This window comes from Condylostylus longicornis, unplaced genomic scaffold, assembly GCF_029603195.1.
Source record: "Condylostylus longicornis isolate FDR11 unplaced genomic scaffold, ASM2960319v2 ptg000065l, whole genome shotgun sequence".
Taxonomy (NCBI): domain Eukaryota; kingdom Metazoa; phylum Arthropoda; class Insecta; order Diptera; family Dolichopodidae; genus Condylostylus; species Condylostylus longicornis.
This window is the reverse complement of record NW_026578033.1, coordinates 144,235-165,363: the sequence shown is the minus strand read 5'-3', so window position 1 is coordinate 165,363 and position 21,129 is coordinate 144,235. Positions and strand designations below refer to the sequence as shown.

General features: G+C 28.7%; 1 protein-coding gene across 3 annotated transcripts in view; it reads right to left on the bottom strand.

Moving 5' to 3' along the window:
- The window catches only part of LOC129612312 (putative uncharacterized protein DDB_G0282133), a 123,046-nt gene that overhangs the window by 64,504 nt on the left and 37,413 nt on the right, over positions 1 to 21,129 (bottom strand). For all 3 annotated transcript variants that reach the window (XM_055525854.1, XM_055525855.1, XM_055525856.1), the window contains exons 2-3: positions 14,761 to 17,516; positions 13,945 to 14,699 (exon numbers count right to left, since the gene is read on the bottom strand). In XM_055525854.1, coding sequence (XP_055381829.1) covers positions 13,945 to 14,699; positions 14,761 to 17,451 — 3,446 coding nt within the window. In that variant the 5' untranslated portion in view covers positions 17,452 to 17,516. The remainder of the gene's footprint in view (positions 1 to 13,944; positions 14,700 to 14,760; positions 17,517 to 21,129) is intronic.

The following is a 21,129-nucleotide window of genomic DNA, read 5'->3' as shown; positions in this document are numbered from 1 at the left end:
CATTAAAATTTAATATTTAAATTCGAGGTGTTAAAGCAATCAATCTATAAATTTTTTGGAAAGAACAGGGCTCGAAAACTAAACTGGGGGCCGATTTCACATTTTATATCTGCGGAACGGATTGATGGAATTTCTTGGAGTTTAATATTTGAGTTCTGGTTGATACCAGAAGTTATACGAAATTTTCATATAAATCGGAAGGCACGAAATGAAACTGTACTAAGAGCCAAATTAATATTTTTCTATGTATGTTAACTAAAAGCTAATTAGTGTCCTTATTTTGTTGGTTAGTTGGAAAAATTATATAAGTTTTTAGATTAAGTTAAAAACATAATACTGCTAATAGCGAAATATGATCAAAATATTTTTGTTATAGAATTAAGACTAAGCTAACAGATAGAGCTAGAGATGTTGGCGAAATAAATTACCGTGTTATAAACTGGGTTGAAATTAAAAAAGCTTTTATAAATGATTTCGGCAAAAGAAAAACAGCTAAAATTTAGAACAAGTGTAGACCTCTATCCTTACGTAAATTAAGCAATAAAATAAAAGACGAGTCAAGTGCGGAGGCCATGATCCAAGCCAATAATCAATTTGGGTTGCGAATATGTAAGCAAAAATTATCTGTATCAATGCTTTCAAAAATTTTTAGTCGCAATTCAGCCTCATTAGAAGATGCTTTGAAGTTCTCTATGAAGGTATTAATTTTAAATAATTATACAATAGAGACAAATTATTCTACTAACCAAAGAAGTTTTAATTCTGATAATAACGCTGAAAATAATTTACGTTATAATACGTTAATAACCGCCTAAATTATTTCCCAAATAGTATCTATCGGTTCTACTAACCGTAATTTTAGTTATAAAAACTACAATATAACTCTAAAAATAACGTTGTTTCGCAGCCCCAACCGATGGACGTAGATCCATCACAGCCTACAATTCAGCGGGCAAACGATTTGGAAAAACTGATGCAGATTTTTCAAACGCTATTATCTGTGTTGAAATTAATAAACAAGGTAGTTTGTAAAATTTTCAAATAACTGCATCGGGATCAAAGTCCAACCAAACTTACTTTATATAAAAATTCAATCAAGACTTAAGCCCTTACGGTTCATGATACATACAGTTGCTTCTATGAGCATCATTAATTCCAATATTGTAGTCCTATTTTTAAAACCAAAATTATCCCAATTAAAAATTAAGACATTAAATGACACTATTAATTGCGATAGGAAAGTTACAATAGACAGCTTCCTCGAATTTGACTCAGTACACATAATGGAATTTTTAGAACTTGACTTCCATGACAGATTTGACGAGTTAAGAGGGAACAACACTCTTTCCTTTACAGTCCCAAATTTATTTCAAAAATAAAGTGTTAAAATTTGGAACTGGAAATGAAATGCTAGTTTACTTTGGCGTAAATGAAGAAAATAATTATCATGTTCCTGTACTTATTAGTGAGTTAAATATTTTTAATAAAGAAGTATTTCGCGGTGAAGATGCGTTTTCTACTCGAGCAACTATTCACTCAGCTGATGAGGATAGCTCAGAATAAATCCCAATATGAGGATTGCTTCTAAATTTTTATTATTAACTAATTATTGAAAAGGGAAATTAAAAAAAAAAAAATCTGATGTGGTCAGCACATAACCGACCGCAATGTGTATTGTCTAGTTAAGTGAAAGTGTTACAGAATATTATAAAAATGTCTGTTAAATACTTCTTTCCAATTTTTAGGACATTAGTAAGCTTATAGTTAGCCTACCTAGAAAAATGTAAATTTGGCTCTTAGTAGAGTTTCGCTTTGTGCTACCCGAATTCCCTGAAATGCTCGCCAGTTAGTTTCGGTAACAACCAGAACTCAAATATCAAATTTCAAGGAACTCTACAATTTGTTCCGTAGATATGGTGAAAAATGTAAAATCGGCCCGCAGATCAGTTTTCGAGCCCTGATCTTTCAAAAAAATTTACATGTTCATTGTTTTAATACAAGCAATTCAAATATTAAATTTCAATGAAATCGGTTGATTATTTCTCTTTATATACACAAAAGTGTATGTTTGGTCCGTAGTAAACGTCTAGTTGCCGATGCCTGATCTTTCCAAAAAATTTACATGTTCATTGTTTTAATACGAGGAACTCAAATATTAAATTTCAATGAAATCGGTTGATTATTTCTCTTTATTTACACAAAAATGTATATTTGGCCCGTAGTAAACGTCCAGTTGCCGATACCTGATTTGTTCCAAAAGCTAGGAATTTTCACGGACGGTCAAACAAAGCTCATATATGAAATTTCAAGAAAATCGGTTGAATATTTTCTTCAAAATGGTGAAAAATGTAAAATCGGCCCGCAAATCAGTTTTCGAGCCCCGATCTTTCCAAAAAATTTATATGTTCATAGTTTTCATACGAGGAATTTATGTATTAAATTTCAATGAAATCGGTTGATTATTTCTCTTTATATACACAAAAATGTATATTTGGCCCGCAGTAAACGTGCAGTTGCTGACGCCTGATTTCTTCCAAAAGTTAGGAGGTTTCATCGCCGATAGAGCAAGACTTATATATGAAATTTCAAGTAAATCGGTTGAATATGTTCTTCAATATGCTCAAAAATGCAAAACAGGCCCGCTAAAAAGTGCAGTTCCCGAGGCCTGATATATATCAAAAGTTGATCGATCCGTGCCGTGGTGGAAATAAACTTACATATAAAATTTCATCAAAATCGGTTCAGCCGAACTTGAGATACACGCGTGCACACACAGACCGACAGACGGACAGACCGACAGACCGACAGACCGACAGGTTGCTCAAAATAGTTTATTTACACTTCCCTACTATGGAGAAGCACGTTCCCACCAAAAACTCGATATGCAAAATTTGTTGCCATCACATAACCTACCTATTGTTTACACAATACGGTCGGTAAAAATCAGACAAACTAAAATGTATGGTAGAACGGGAAAAATACTTAAAAATAACAATTTCAATGAGGAAATTTTCACAAACATTTTTAGGTGTGATGATTTTTGACATCGGTATTCATAACATTTTTCAAAATACTTATCTCAAGGATTATATCAAGAAATTATTTTACGGCAACATTGCAAATCAAATCATAGAAAAATTAATGATGTTTACCTCAATTTAAAAAAAAATTATTATCCTAAATTTAAAATTGAAATTCAGATGGTTATAAATAATTGTCATCTCTGCAATGTAGCGAAACATGAAAGAAAACCGTTGAAATTGCTATTAATAAAGTTGGGTCAAACCACTGGTTTGTATTGTAGCACTTTTCCCTTCAACAAGTGAAAATACTGCTACTACAGTCTATGTATACCTACCACACTAAAATTATTTTCATTCATATACAAAACTATTTCTAGGATTGCATATATTTAAGATGAATGATTTCTGCAGTCTTTGAAATAAAGCAAAAATAATACAAACTGGGGTTAACATAAAGCTCGATTTTAATGGTTAATTGTGTGAGTTAAGAAAAATAATTAGCTTTTTTAATGTCATGGAATTTACCGTTAGCTTTTTGCGTTTGTAGAAATTTGAAAAAGCTTGCGCTTTCGGAAATATAAGGTTTCAAAAATTCAAATTTTACAAATTTCAAAGGGCGATAACTTGAGAGAGGGTGGGGATGGAAAAAAATTTTCTTCTAACGAAATGAACTCTTTGTTAATGTCTAAGAGCCCCTAAAATTTCAAGCTTCTACAGTTTGGGGTTTAGAAGAAAAACGAAATCAAAAATTTGAAAAAAAAGGACAACGGTAAATTTGAACGGCCATTTTGTTTTTCTAAGGTTTAACTGTAGTATACTGCGCTAGGGGAAGCAAGTCGCTGCTTTTCTGCGTTTGCAAAATTTGAAAAATGCTTATGGTTTCATTGCAATAAATAGTTAAAAAAGGCCATTTTAGTGCTTTGGGGGGGTATAACTTCTAGAGGGGGGAAGATAGTTAAAAATTTTGTTCTACGGAAATAAGTTTCTGGTAAAAATATATGTACACACAATTTCAGCTTTCTATCTTCAAGGGTGTAGACAGACGGACGGACGGACGGACGGACGGACAGAGTGAAACTAATAAGCACTTTTTTTTTTCAAAAATTTTTTGGAAAAGTGCTAAAAATTACGGAAACTCCAAATAAGCAATTACAATTGGCACATATAGGGCAAACTTTATTTAACATTTATCGATAAGTTTACAAAGCATGTCCAAATTATAGCTACATCTTCTAGAAACTGGATTGATCTGAAAAATGAGTCTTTGCAATATATTGGTTCCTTTGGGAAGCCAACCAAAATCATAACGAATTAAGAAAAGGGTCTCACGAGTCTACATTTTCAAAATTTTCTAGAAAATTAAGGTATGTATACACATCTACTTTGTAATACCTAATAATAAAACCAGCAACGCAGATATCGAAAAATTTTATAACACATTAAATGAACATTTTCGAATCTTGAGTGTAGTCGAAAAAGAACAACGTACACCATTGGACAAGAATCGAATAATTAAAAGTCTGAAAACTTATAATGAGACCATTCAATCGTCAACTGGACGAAGGCCTATTGATTTTCTTAACGGAACAATCACCCCAGATCAATACCAGACGATTCATGTTAAATTAATTAAATTAAAAGAAATTTCAATAAATAAATTTAATATTAAAAGGTACAACGGAAAACTTACTAATTACCTAAAACTTAATAAAATAAACAAACTACCCCACCCAATCAAACCATAAAAATAAAGAAATTTCAATGCTACAGCTTTTATGGTTTCTGAGATATGGCTAAATAAATTTTGAAGTTTTGGCGGCCAAGTAAATTTTGGCAACTACCCGATCTAGTACCCCGATCATATATATAATATAAATAGGGTTCTGGCCCTTACTATAATAAATCATTTGTGAAAATTTTGTGGATTTAGCTTTCTTTATGACGGGCGAACGAATGGACGGACAAAGCTAAATCAACTGAGAATTCGACGCTGATCAAAAACATAGAGCCTTATTCTAGTTGTCGCGTCACTTACGTGACATTCTTCAATGTCACATCATTTGAAGTATGGTATTCTGATTGTTGAGTGACGTGAGTGCGAGAAATAATCGAAAGTGAAACGTTCCAAGTGAAATTGATACATTTTAAAAAGAAATTTTGGCGAGTAAAGTTCAAAGTAAAAAAAAATTTTCAGTATATTTATATTTTTAAATAATAAAAAATTTCAATTGTATTATGGTTTACGGATTCATCTAATTCCGGTCGTGATGAAAATAAAAAAGAAACAACAATTAAGGATCAAAAGATTTAAGATTAGCGACAACTCTAATCCATTGGATTTGCCAAATTTTTTCTAGTAAATTAGTTTCAAACATTTTATTTTATTCACAGATTTATAAAGTATTACAGACTTCCAAAGGAGGCCTTTGTATATTTACTAAATATGTTCGAGTGAAAAACGAGTACCCGTAAAAGGCGTTCTCTGTCATGAAATTTCCAATTCTGCAATTTTATAAATACTTTTACGTTAAAAACAACAATTAAATTATATATTTTATGATTTAATTTATGTATAAACTTAATTTTTTTTATGATTTTGTTAAATTTTTTTGTTTTAACTTGCATTTTTGGTGTATCCTTCTTGGTTGTCACTTGTTAAATACTCTTCGACAAAAAACGTCGTTTCACTACGACATATCTCGCATCAGAACGGCAACTGGAATATGGCTGAAACACATTTTCCCGCTATTCCCCGACAAGTGTCACTGCAATCGCCGCTTAGAATATCAAATTCAAGTCGTAACGACAAGCACTTGATCACTCATTCACTTGATTCTATATCTCAGACCATTATTTCTTAGCGTTCCTTCGAACATACGTTCGTACGGGTATAATATCATAACATAAGAGGAAATTGAAGACCAAAACATTTCAATTGAAATTTTAGCTTTTATTAAAAATTTAGTGAAGACTATATAATTGCGCACTTTTTAAAGAAAACACAATTATTTTTGTTTTATCAATACCAAAAATTTACTAAACAAACTTGTTTTAAAACAATTGTTGAAAAAATTGCTCATAAGAATAATTTCTTAGAACTTAATACTAATATAAATGAAATAATAACATGTAAGCAAAATATTTTTAAAAAATGTAGAGGAAAAAGAGCTTATGAAGAATTGGCGTTTCTTCGAACATACATACGTTCGTACGGGTATAAATATCATAACATAAGAGGAAATTGAAGATCAAAACATTACAAATGAAATGTTAGCTTTTATTAAAAATTTAATGAAGACTATATAATTGCGCACTTTTTAAAGAAAATACAATTATTTTTATTTCATCAATACCAAAATTTACTAAAGAAACTTGTTTTAAAACAATTGTTGAAAAAATTGCTGATAAGAATTATTTTTTAGAACTTAATATTAATATAAACAAAATAATAACATTTTAAGCAAAACATTTTTAAAAAATTTAGAGAAAAAAGAGCTCATGAAGAAAGATTTACTATCATTTCAAGAAAAGTGTATTTCAAACTTGCTTAATACAAACCAAATGAAATGTCACTATCTGGAAAATACTTCATCAGAAATGAAAAAAATATCAGATACAGTGGTAATTACAAAATATTTGAATGAAACACTGCTATATAATAATTCCTTTTAAAGGCTTTAATTGTAAAATTTCATATACTTAATTATATTCGATTTAAAAATGTCGAAACAGAATATTACAGTAAAATCTTGCCTTATGTTGATCGGAATATTACCATCGAAGAAATTGTCAATGAAATCCATTTGACAGATTTGTATTATAGTCATGTTAATAATACTAAACATATCCAAGAAATAAAAGCTGATAATACTTGGGGGTGGTATGCAAATATTAAAACCAAAGCCACAATTGCTATTCTTGATTGTTTTCACATTGTGTTTAAACTTAATGTGATACAATGCATAATAATTAATGACTAGTGATTAACATTTGGTTTGCATAATGAAAAATATTTTGAATATGTATTTTAAAATTATTATAAGTGTTATTTTAAAGATAAGAGAAATTAACAATAATTTTGTAATGTCTTCTAAACTAAGATAAGTATTTTTATTTTGTATAATTTTTGTAATTTTAGGAACGTTTTAAAGTTTTTGTAAAATCAACGAAATTCAGTTTACTTGTTACCAATAAAATGATCAGTCAATCGAGTGGAAATTAAAGGAAAACCGTTCGTCTTTTTATTCAATTTTATTATTTTTTTTGGTGGGGCCTTTGCACGTTATTATATATATGTATTTAATAGATAAACTGTTAAAAGTGCTTTACATTGCATTGCTATCTTTAGGGATATAAAGATAATTCGATGTAGTAAAAAAATAAAACCCAAATAAAATATATGCTTTTTAGCAAGAACTTAAAAATACAACTCAACTTCCAAAATTTGAAGTACTTATTAATCACACTCCTCTGATATTACTTTGTTTGACGTTATTGCAAACAACTCCCATAAGAACTAACAGAAAAGCTTTTATGCATTTTTTATCATAAATAATCAAAACAAAAAAAAATTTTTTTGCATGATTTGATTAATATAATATTATAATAAATTGTAAATGATTTAGCGAACATGATCGGATCGTTTGGAACACTAATGTATATGTACATACACTGATATATCATAAAAAAAAATTCAAAATTATGAAGCAAAAAAAAAATATTCAAAATTATGATTTTAGATCAGTGATTCCCAAAGCGGTCTATATAGACCCCCAGGGGTCAATGAAGACCTGCTAGGGGTCTACAAAAAAATATGAATTTAATTAAATAAGTAATGTCTTTATATCTAACAAGTCCCAATGCTCAGAGAGAAACTTGAAAGCACACCTTATTTTATATGGCCTTTTTTAAATCGAAGTGGCTATTTTTTGAGAAGAAATATTAAAATAAATTCACACTTATTATAAAGCAGATAAAATTTAGAACATATATTTGAAAAATCAAAAAAATATATTAATATTTTCATTGATAATTATTTTAAAATTTAAAAAAAAGCGGAAAAACAACAAACACATCCTTCGCCTTCAACGTTTTATTTGTTACTGAAAGCATTTCGTTATTTTTAAGTGAACAGCTTTTTTTTTCTCATAGGGTAAGTTAACGCAAGATATGGGAAGTACCTGTGGTGTTAAGTTGAAAATATAATTAATGAAAGATAATTCTTAAATATTGATATAAATACATAGTAAAGAAAAAATTTGAAGAGGGAATTAGAAAATAATATCTAAAATACAATCAAATATTATTTGTTAAATACAAATTTTATATAAACTTCAAAATTTTACCTCTATTTTTATTTGAAAAAATATTAAAAACTTACTATCATTTATATCAATTACCTAAGAAAAAAAAATATTTAAAATGTTTGGAAAAAACAATCATATATTTTTATGACCGGATTTGAATATTTTTCTATTTTTGAAATAAGTGGTATTTTACCAAATGACTCGAAAATTCCGACTGTAAAATAACAGGTATTTTAAAATTTTTGTTCAGGTAGGTCATACATACACATGCAGGGACATTTTATAAATAGATTGCTTTTGTTTACCTGCTAATAAAATATGAAAAAAGAGCACAGCAAAATTTTTGAAGCACTCAATATAACATGTTTGAAATAGTTTTAAAATAATTATTTAAAAAAAAATTTATTGGAAGTAGGTACATACATATTTATTTTTAATAATTTAAAAACTAACTGAAATTATTTGAAACAATTTTATAAGTAACGTATGAATAATCGAAATGAGATAATTCAAATTGTTGAAATGTGTCAACCTATATTACTTTTAATAACATTTTTGTTAGCCGACACTACTCAACTTACCTTATTGGGAAATACAAAATGTGCATAAAAAATCATACATCCTTCCTCATTAACATTTGAAACCATACTGAAATATGAACTTGAAATTTTTTTTCATTTTTTCTTTCCTCCTACCTTTCTTTCTTTTTCGTGCAATAGAATTTAAATGGGAAGCTTTTTAAAAAATGTGTATAATATCCTGAGATTTTTTAAAATATTAATCTCTTTTTTACGTAAAAAAAAAGAAAAAAATAATAAAAAATATGACACGATCAGTGGCATTTAAAGAAAAAACCAACAACGAGGCCAAAAATTCGTAACATTTCGTAAAAAAAATTGAGTATTGGGACTTGTTAGATATAAAGACATTAAAATAAGTATTAAGGGGGTCTATCAAAAATTCAAAAACACGACATGGGGTCTACGAGGGCGAAAAGGTTGGGAACCTCTGCTTTAGATGAATATGTGCACACAATTTTGTTTTCAATTCATCCTACTATTGAATCGCATTTGGAAAAATATAGTATTTTCGGTTGCTAAAAATTAAGGCATCTTTTATTACTTCTTATTTTATTTTGCTTATTAAAATAAAACAAATTTTAAATTAGATATAAAGGTATTCACAAGAGGAAAATCTATGTATATAAGCTTAGAAATTTCTTGCTAAGTTTGTTAAAACCTTTAATTTTTAGAAAGAATTAGAAAGAGTAGACAACATTTGTTCAAAACTTATAAACACCATTGCCGATTATTTCTATGGATTAATTCTTTTTTTATTCTAATCATATAGGATCATATTATTATTTATAATTCTGCTATTAAGTTATATAATGAACTTCCAGTACAATTAAAACAACTAACTTTGCGAGCTTCCAAAAGCAAAAGCGATGAATAGTATTTCAGATTGATATAGTAAATTTTTGCACTGAATTATAAATAGGTAAATATAACTTTTTTCTTTTGCTATTTACTTCTTACTTTATTGTATAATTTATATTACACTCTTTCTAATTACGCGAAATTAATCATTTTAATTGACTCAGATATGTAAAATTTTGTATGATTTCTTTTTAAGCCTTTTGATTTTACATAAGTATTCTTTTTATTTTTCTATCAATATTGTTAAATAATTTTTTTGTTATGTTTTCGTTTTACAGTTTGTTGTTAACCTATATATTATATGTATTCTTTGTTTAATTTTTAGAACTTACATCTTAATTTGTCTACTGAAAGTAAAATTATAATATAAACTCTGTACGAGCATTTGCTCTTATGAGGTAATATCGAATTTAATTGAATATCATATTAATAGTTATAGGCAAATATCATAGCATAAAATACGTCATACAAAAACCGGATTCTTAGAAAAAAAATTGTTTTGATAATTTCATTATTTTATTTATTTCATTTGTTTATATTTTATTTCATCTTTCTTTCCAATTCCTCTTTAACAATAAATCGTATAACAATTGGTTAATTGCAATACATTTTTCATTAACTCAGTAAATGTCGCTTACAAAAAAAGGGAAACACACATACTGTTTCTTTTCTGACGAAAAATTAGACGTCTGAATAATATGTTTCGTGGTTACCGTCTGTTTAGATTTCGAAATCACATGAGTTTAAAATTCGAAAAATTTTAAATTTTAACCTTTCATTATTTAAAAAACGTTAATTTTTTAGTTGACGTAACAATGCAGCTTTATGTGACGTAACATTGCTGGCAAGCTTGCTAAGGCTCTAATTTATCAGTCATCTTCTTATTTGATCGGATTTAGGAATTGTTAAGAAAAACAAACTTCAACAAATATAATTTTGTATCAAACTTTCAATAACTTCAAAAAAAGGACAACAATCATTCCAAATACACTAATTTCTCGAGATACGACGGCGGCTAATATGTCCTTTTTTCCACTTGGGACATAAATGTCGTGATACAAAATTAAAAAATTTGGCAATATTTTTACTTTTTATCGATTTACAATAGAAATTACTAAAAAAACTATTAAACAGAAACTTTAAAGTACGTACATATTTCAATTTTATTTTTAAAATGTCAAAAGATAAAAATGTCAATGCCATGTTAAGAATAATTATCTTTGTACATGCACTTTGTCGGTTTTTTTTTAAATTCAAATTTTATCTTGTTAGCTATAAATATTTTTTTATTTTTCAAAATTTATTGTAAATTAATAATTGTAAATAAGTTTTAATAACATGTTTTAGGTTTTAAAAACAATTTTTGGTTTTTTAGCTTCAAAACGGGAAAAGCGAAAAATTCTGCGGAAAGCAAAAGAATTAAAAATTTGCAAACGAAGCTGAAAATAATCGAAATATATGAAAATAAATCGAAGGTTTTAGGAATTGCAAATAAATTTGATATAAAACATAATACAGTCACAACAATTTAAAAAAATAAGGAAAAAAAAATAACATTGATTTCTGGATCAATAAAAAATTTTGCAGACTAAAATTTTATAATAAAATCATCTGTGTTACAAAAAGTGGAACAACAATTAGTCTTTTGGATAGAAGATCTGAATGCAAAAAATATATCAATTTCTTAATCAACAATAAAAGAAAAAACGCTTGATCTGTTTGAAGTAATTTAAAAAGAAAAAGGATTTAACTAAATTAACTAAAACTTCACGAATAAAAAAAATTAACTAAAACTTCACGAATAAATCTGACTTATAATTGGACACACGACAGCCAAGTTTTATGAATCTGACTTTATTATTTTTCTACCTATTTAAAATTTGCTTTTGGAGTTGTGTGGCAGCCAAACCCATTAAAATCGGACCAGGGATCCCATTAAAATTTTTAGGGCATTTGTAAAACGTAATTGAACACACATATACAAAATTCCATATTTATAATAAACTTTTTGCATGGCAGTTGTCCGAATTGGTCCAATTACAATAAGGTTCGCCCTTGGCAGAAAATAAACAACTTGTGATATGGCTAAATCAACGCAGAATTTTACACTGAGCAAGAATATATGTATATGTCCACACCGCAAATGATTCCTTCAGGTAGTTACAAACTCCATACCAAACTTAATATACCATTCACGAAGGTTCAGGGTATAAAAAGACGCTAGAATAAAAACAAATGTTTAACAATATTTCTAGACATGGCCTAGACGTTTGTCTAGGTTTATTATTTAAACTTAAGCGATACCTTTGTAATTTCTGGATTTACTGTCGTATGTGGAGTCTTGGTGTACTCTTCGTTTCCACAAGACAGTATTCTGGGCCATGTATTGTACCTAGGAAAATTTGCTAGATCTACCATAATTAAATTTGAATGGTGCAAGAATACCAATCCAAAATACCTAGGCATGTCTTTGGATGTCGAACTCAGATGGAAAGAAAATGCCACAAAAATAGAATTAGAAAATAAGTATAGAGAAAAGTGTTGGCTCTTAGGTGGTAGGTCTAATTTGGCAACATACAACATAGTATTGATATATAACCAATTACTAAATCCTATATGGACATATGGTATACATTTACGGCGTTTTACCAAGGAAAACATATCTAACAAATACAAACAAATTTAAACTTTCGAAAACAAGGTTCTTGATTGTGGATGTTCTCTTGTTTACATAATAGTGACATTCATAGGAATTTGGATGTCCCCGAAGTAAATGATAAAATAAGAGGAGAGAGTTAGAATAACATATGTTCGAATGGAAATAATAGTTTTCGTCTGTATTACCACAACAATTTGTGCAGTGCTAACAGCAAATGCAATACTAATAACAAATAACTATTGAAGTTGTATGGCAGTTGTCACAAGGAATTAAGAACAACGAGCGAAAATAATATAAAATGATTTGAAATTTTTGGTTTAAATTGTGTATTGTATAATACGATTTCAACATTTTGAAGATTTTATTTTGAATTTTCAAGTATATATGGTTATTCAAAATAAAATATTATGTATGCACATACAATAAATATATTATGTATGTATATATGTACATACATAATATATTGTGATTATGATTTATGCACTTGATACATCATAGTATAATACAAATAATATAGCATATCCGATTTCCAAATAAAGCATAAAAATGTAAATGTAATATTATAACACAATGTGGCGTGTTCCAAAATACTTAAATTGGTTACAAAAATAAAAGCAGAGAAAGCAGCCGCAATAGTTTCACTGTTTTTTTGTATCAGTACACGTCTGATAAATGTTACAAATTTAATTTTTTACCTTTTTTTTCAATTAGTAATTAATACAAATTTAATTCTTCAATTCTTTTTTTTTAATAGTAATTTCAAATATGACGCGTGCGGCAATTTCTTGAATATGTAGTTTGTATTTAATTGTTTTTTTTTTTCAAAACTTTTTTAATAAATATCCAAAATACAGTTTTTTCATATTTAACAGCGGTAAATTAATTGCAATGAAACCTTTCTTAACGCATTTTGAAAGTCATATCACTTGAAAAACCATATTTTTAAAACTTTTGAACGAATAAAAAAAACAACGCGCCGCATACGTACATTACATACATGTACATTGTATGTAAAGAAATTTAAATACACCACAGATAAATTCAGTACTAAAGTTGTCTGTGAGCCGAACAAAACACAATTTAATTATTTCTTTTCATTTGTTTACATATGTACATATATGAAGTTTATTATCCTAATAATGTACATAATATATGTCTGAACATAAGGATGTTGGTCGAAGAAGTCGATGAAATTATATTCATTAGCTTTTTTTATTGGAATATAGGGAAAGTAATACACACTGCGCATTAGGTCGACTATGAAATAACATGTGTAAATGATATTTAATCAAATGAGGTGAGTTACTTCGGCGTAAAGTGATAGTTTTGCGTAAAAGACATTTATGAGACATATTAATTTTAAATTTGCAATTTTCTATTTATATGAACAATTTATATTTTATAATTTGAAATATATACATATGTACATAAATATGTGCGTACTTCGAATAAGAAATAAAGAAATCATATCTATAATCTGTGGATAAAAACAATTATTGTTAAAAAATTCTACCTACTTGTAGTTACACTCTTTACAACAATACAGAACTTTGTTTTCTACGCAATCTTCGGCACTTTTGATACAAATTCTTTCTTCATCACAAGTTTTATTTTTGCTTAAATTTTCATTTTTAAATAAATCCGGTGGATCACATCTACTCAAAGTTTCTTCTTTATCATATTCGGACGGCATTAAATCAGCATATTGTTCAATTAACAATTCATTTTCAACAGGTAAAAATTTAAAGTTTTCTTTTTTTTCTTTGTTGCAACTGTTATAAGTTAATGCGGAAGAAGAACTATTAGAAGTTAACGTAACATCTGGAATAGTGTTATCACCACCCAAAACTCCAAAAGCATTTTTATTTTCATAATCTTTTATAAATGATAATGAAGCCTCTTGATTCGGTGTCATTTCACCAGATTTCATAAGTTTCGGATCTCCATCTTCATCCGTTACTTTCATTAGTGTTATGTATTTGTTATATTTTGTATAATTTCTTCTTCCCGTTTCATCATTCATAAGAACTTTTGCATTTTTGTGCGAAGGATCTCGAATTGTTTTCAAACGAATGTGCTTCGTGATATCCCAACGCCAATTGCTCCGATAATTGCAAAGCGAACATTCAAATGGCTTTTTATTAAGATGACCGACAATGTGAACGTGAAATCGTGAAGCAGTTGATGCCCAAAATGAACAATGGGGACATTTATAGACTTTTTTTAAAGAAGCGTTCGCTGTGTCCTCTTCAGATGGAATTGTCTTTGTAACCTAAGAGTAAAATTTATATGAAAAACATAAATTTGTTTTGATAGCATAAAAAATAATTTACTTCACCATAGCCTGGGGCTGTTTCTACTCCATAATAACTAATTTCATCAATTTTTTCGTCACTTTCATAATGAGTTGAAATATTTAGCTGGTGTTCGTCGATTTTATTTGAATTTCGCTTTTTGACTTCAACAACATTTTCTCCTTTCCTTGAGTTTTGGAAAGAACTGTTTACATCGTTCCAAATAAAAACTTTGTCTTCCATAGGATGTTTTTTCATAAGTAGTTTTTCCGTATCCTCATTATATGCAACAATATTTTGTTCTGTAGTATCAAGTGAAGAATCTGAAAAATCGTTTTGATTTACCGTTTCACCACAACTCTTTAAGTGATTCATTAAATCAGCACTAGATTTACAACGGTGCCTACAAATGTGACATCTGATTGACGCACTATTGATATTGGTAGATAAATTTATTGGAAATAAATTGGAATGTTTTTTACAGTCAATGTTCTGGTTTCTGTCAACTTCACAAGACGAAATTTGGCATGTATTGCGGTGTTTATATAATTCTGACAAACACTTACAAATATATCCACATGTACAAGTGAGATTTTCAAGTTTAGCGAGGCTATTTTCATTGCCAGGAAAACGTTGCTTCAATTTATTAAAAAAACTTTGCGAGTTTTTATGAAGCAGGTAGTTTACTGAATCACTTAAGCCGACTCCTCCATATTTCTCTGAATTATTAAAATCACTGCCTGGAGAAAGCAGAGGTAAATTTGATAGCAGCTCTTGTGGAATATCTTTTCCAAACAACATCGTAACTATTTGTTGAAGATTATGCACCTCATCGTGCAACTGACTATCATTAGGTAAGCTTAGTGACTTGCTATGCAAAATAATGGGTGCACTAGTTTGAATTGGAATGAGCTTTGGAATTGGACGATTAGACTTATTATAACAAAAATTTGGCTTCATTATTTCGTGCAACATGGATTTGTGAGATAAATCCGTTGGTAAGTCCTCAATATTACATTTAAATTTTTTGGTATTGGAAAAACTGTCATACTCTAAGTTACCACATTTGGTATCGGTTTCAGGTTTACTCAAAGTACACCTGTTATTCAAATCTATATCTTCATTGATATCGTTACTATGATTGGCAATAGAACTAACTTGTTCACATTGTTTGATATTCTTATTTTTGTTATTTTCACCATCTCTATCGTTTCCAATGCTCGCTTTAATATTTGAGCCGTGTTGGTCTTGTTTACAATTTTGAAACTCGCTTTTGCTGGCATCAAAGATGTTACTACTTATATTGACATTTTTACTAATTTTACAAATGTTAATATTATTTGTTTTACCATTTAAAAACTTATTATTATTATCGCTCTCGTTATTTTCATTTAAGATATTGTTACAAATGTGTGTCTGGTTTATATTATTATTGCTGCAATTTTTATCATTATTATTATTGTATTCTTTAAGATTATTGTGGTCGCCACAGTCCCATCTAACTATATCAGTGTAATTACTAGTATCATAGTTATAATTTTCATTATCGGTATTACCACAACTAATATTTATGCTGTTCGAGTCCTCTTCAGTGTCGCCTATCTCGCTGAGGAATTCATCTGAAATATCTGTGCCACCCACTTTGTTTTTCTTCTTAATATTTGTCATCCCAGCAGCATTTCCAACTGGAGGAATATGATGGTTCATTTCATGTACTGTTAAACTCTGTTTTATATCAGCTGTAAAGTTACAAGCAGCGCACTTGAAAGCACCTGTTCCCCCATGATTTTTCATATGTCGATCTAAGTTCCATTTATATGGAGTTCGGAAGTCGCACATGAAACACTTAATCATTGGCATGGAATGATATTTTACATGTTTACTGAAACGTGCTTTTATATGTGTAACATAACTGCATTTTTCACATCGAAAGAATTTAGCGTTACAATGTTCGTCATTTTCATGAACAATTAATTGGGAGCGGTGCAAGGTTGTAAATTCACATATACTACATTTAAGACGGTTTTTAGAATAGTCACCCAAAAAATCTTCGAATTTTTGTGATTGGTGGGTGTTTTGTTGTATGTCTTTATTAGGTTTCAATTGTGTAATTCTTATTTTGTTTTCCGTGTAAATTCGTGGAGCGCTTGATTCAAAATTTGGTAGTATTTCTAAGATTTGGTTTCCAACTTTTCTTTTCCGATTTTCTCGACTTAACTGCCTTTTTCGAGCTGTGCCATTTCCTTCAATTCCATCAGTTGAACCATGTACCATTTTCATATGTCGAACTAACTTTTGATAATGACGCGAGGCATATAAACACAACCTGCATTCATTTATAACGATCTTTTCACCATGTTTATCCCGTAAGTGTGTCAAAAAATAACGTGGATTTTGGGTAAAAAAAGTACACGAACTGCATGAGTAATTACGTTTTATTTTACATTGGGGTAATCCTTCGTCTTTTACATCGACTTGATTTTCACTTTCGCCTGTTTCATTTGCAGAGCTTAATCGGCAATTGGAAGGTATAACGTTATTCTCGAAAAGTACTGATTGTTCAGAACATCCCAATGACGATGGAAGTGTAGCTTGATTAAGTTGAAGTAATTCCAATTTTTCAGATGCTTTATTTTCATGTTTTTTATCAAAATATAATTGGTTGCCGCTAACAACGCTTCGAACAATTAAAGTATCTCCAGATCGTTGAACCATGGAAGGAACATCCATTATAGTTGCGCAATGAATACCAATTTTATTTGATTAAGCTTAGTATATTTCACAGCGTTCTTCACCTAAAAGAAAAAGAGAACCAATTTGCTTATTTGAAAAAAAGAAAGGGAAAATTGGAAATGTCATACATATATGTATATGTATATATATGTACATATTTACACATTATGCTTAGGTTTAAGTTACATTGAATTATATTGAAAGAATGTGGGTAAACAAATAAATTCAACGATCTGTAATATGACTGTTTTCATAGTTTTTACATATTAGCAGATTAGCTTTTCATTAAATTAAATATTTTAAATTTTCAGTTGTTATTACTTAAGATTTTGTGAAATAATTTTTAAATGTAATTTTATGGTTCGCTCTCAAAATACGTATTGGTAAACCTTTTAAAAAAAACATAGATCATAGCAGATATAGTGACGAATTGTGTATCTCGATTTTTTATCTCGCATTTTATTCACCTTCATAATTCTCATTTTTCAATTCAAAATGTGTGTCCGTAAACCTCTAGATGTCCGTAGACAAAAATGGCTTGATTAATTTTAAAAATACTGAAGGGGCTTCATAAATAATTTTCACAGTCGGAATCGTTAAATGTTATGTTTCGCGAAATTTCTCTTCAAAAAAATTAGATAAAAATGACAATTAATATTATTAAAGGCATTGAATTGCTCCTTTTTAAGTTAACTGAAACTTCTAACTGAAATCTTAAAAATATTTTTTTACATAATTATAGATCTTTAATAATTAAAAATTTTACCTTTACAGATTTATTGGTTAAACTTTATTACTTATATCTACATATTGATATGTACATAAATGTAACCAATAAAATCAATCATAATTTCTATGCTATGATATTTTTCAAGCTTCAAATAATTTTATAGCATGTAAACAAAGTTTTAAAATATTTTTATTTTTCTTTCATAATTTAACTCAGTACTAGAAACTATTTTATAGACTTAGAATTTCATACAAAAAAACCTGAACATTTTGTTTTTCTTCTTTTCAGCTTTTTAAATTCTACTTTTCAGTTTTTTGGATGGGAAGTTTTTACTTTTCAGTTTTTAAGAAAAATATGCTGAAAATTACAACATATGTACATATATAAGTAACATTTATTTCAATATTGTCAAAAAACAAATATTAAAATTTAAATTTCTGACATGAACCAATATTCCTTTTAAAAAACCGAAAAATAGAAATTTGCCTTAAAAAATTTAATAAAAAGCGTTTCTTTGTGTGCGTATATTTATGAAAAATACAAACACAAATCCAAATATTTTTGTTAGAAGTACCACAGGCATCTTTATTCTACTTGTAGGCCAAAGTATATCTATTAACAAATAGTTCGACTCTCCGTTTACATCATTCACTCACCAATTTTGTATAGAAAAAATTCCCTTAGCTAAAAGAGTTAAGCAGTATACCTTCTTATTTTTATACACACAAGAATTTTTGGGAGAGGGAAAGAGTACGCAATAGATGTCTACCTGTTTTTTTAGCACTTTTCCAAAAATTTTTTGAAAAAAAGTGCTTATTAGTTTCACTCTGTCCGTCCGTCCGTCCGTGTGTCTGTTTACAAAACTTCTACATTCTTAAAGATAGAAAGCTGAAATTTAATACGTACATAGATCTTTACTAGAAACTTATTTTCGTAGAACAAAATTTTTACCTATCTCCCCCCCTCTAGAAGTTATACCCCCCCAAAGCACTAAAAATGGCCTACTTTAACTATTTGTTGCAATGAAACCATAAGCATTTTTGAAATTTTGCAAACGCAGAAAGGTAGTGGCTTGCTTCCCCTACCGCGGTATACTATAGTTAAACTTTAGAAAAACAAAATGGCCGTTCAAATTTACCGTTATCTAAAGTCCTTTTTTTTCAAATTTTTGATGTCGTTTTTCTTCTAGACCCCAGCCTGTAGAAGCTTGAAATTTTAGGAGCTTTTAGACATTAACATGTAGCTCATTTCGTTAGAAGAAAATTTTTTTCCATCTCCACCCCCTCTCAAGTTATCGCCTCTTGAAATTTGTAAAATTTGCATTTTTGACACCTAATATTTCTGAAACCGCAGGTTTTTTCAAATTTCTATAAACGCAAAAAGTTAACGGTAAATTTCATGAAATTAAAAAATATAATTATTTTTCTTAACTCACACAATTAACCCTTAAAATCGAGCATTATGTTAACCCCTGTTTATATTAAATTTTGCTTTATTTCAAAGACTGCATAAATGGTTCATCCTAAATATATGCAATCCTAGAAATAGTTTCATTTATAAATGAAAATAATTTTAATAGTGTGGTGGATATACATAGACTGTTTTTAAAAGCAGTATTTTCACTTGTTGAAGGGAAAAGTGCTACAATACAAACCATTGGTTTGACCCAACTTTATTATAATGTATTTTTAAAAGCAGGAGTTATTTATTTTTTCGTATATAAAGTTTAGGAAAAAATATTAAAAATTTTAAAAGCGGGAGTTTTATTTCTGTAACTTATTCCTGTACAAGGTGACAGAAATGGGGTTTCCATATTATAAAAGCGAAGTGATTCAAAAGCAAAATTTGAGTATTAAAATAAAAAAAAATATAATTTACATATACTATATGTCTATAATTTGAAAAAGGCAAATAATATTAACAAAAAACTTAAAATTTGTAATTAGTAATTGTCATTACATTTATTGTAATATAAACTATAAATTTTTTATTTTTATTCCAATTTTGTTTTAAAAATTTAAAACAAATATTTCTTATGAATACACATATGTAAACGTGTATCGGTAATAAGCATCGGTAATTTTTAGCACTTTTCCAAAAAATTTTTTGAAAGAAGTGCTTATTAGTTTCACTCTGTTCGTCCGTCCGTCCGTCCGTCCGTGGACACTTTTTTTGTTTACAAAACTTCTACAGCCTTGAAGATAGAAAGCTGAAATTTCATACGTACATAGATCTTCACTAGAAACTTATTTCCGTAGAACAAAATTTTTACCTATCTCCCCCCCTCTAGAAGTTATACCCCCCCAAAACCCTAAAAATGGCCTTTTTTAAATATTTGTTGCAATGAAACCATAAGCATTTTTGAAATTTTGCAAACGCAGAAAGGCAGTAGCTTGCTTCCCCTAGCGCGATATACTATAGTTAAACTTTAGAAAAACAAAATGGCCGTTCAAATTTACCGTTATCTAAAGTCCTTTTTTTCCAAATTTTTGAAGTCATTTTTCTTCTAGACCCCAGCCTGTAGAAGCTTGAAATTTTAGGGACTTTTAGACATTAACAAATAGTTCATTTCGTTAGAAGAAAATCTTTTTCCATCTCCACCCCCTCTCAAGTTATCACCTCTTGAAATTCGTAAAATTTGAATTTTTGACTCCTTATATTTCCGAAACCGCAAGCTTTTCCAAATTTTTATAAACGCAAAAAGCTAACGGTAAATTCCATGAAATTAAAAAATATAATTATTTTTCTTAACTCACACAATTAGCCCTTAAAATCGAGCATTATGTTAACCCCATTTTATATTAATTTTTGCTTTATTTCAAACATTTCATATATGCGTCATCCTAAATATATGCAATCCTAGAAATAGTTTTGTATATGAATGAAAATAATTTTAATAGTTTGATAGGTATACATAGACTGTATATAAAAGCAGAATTTTCAGT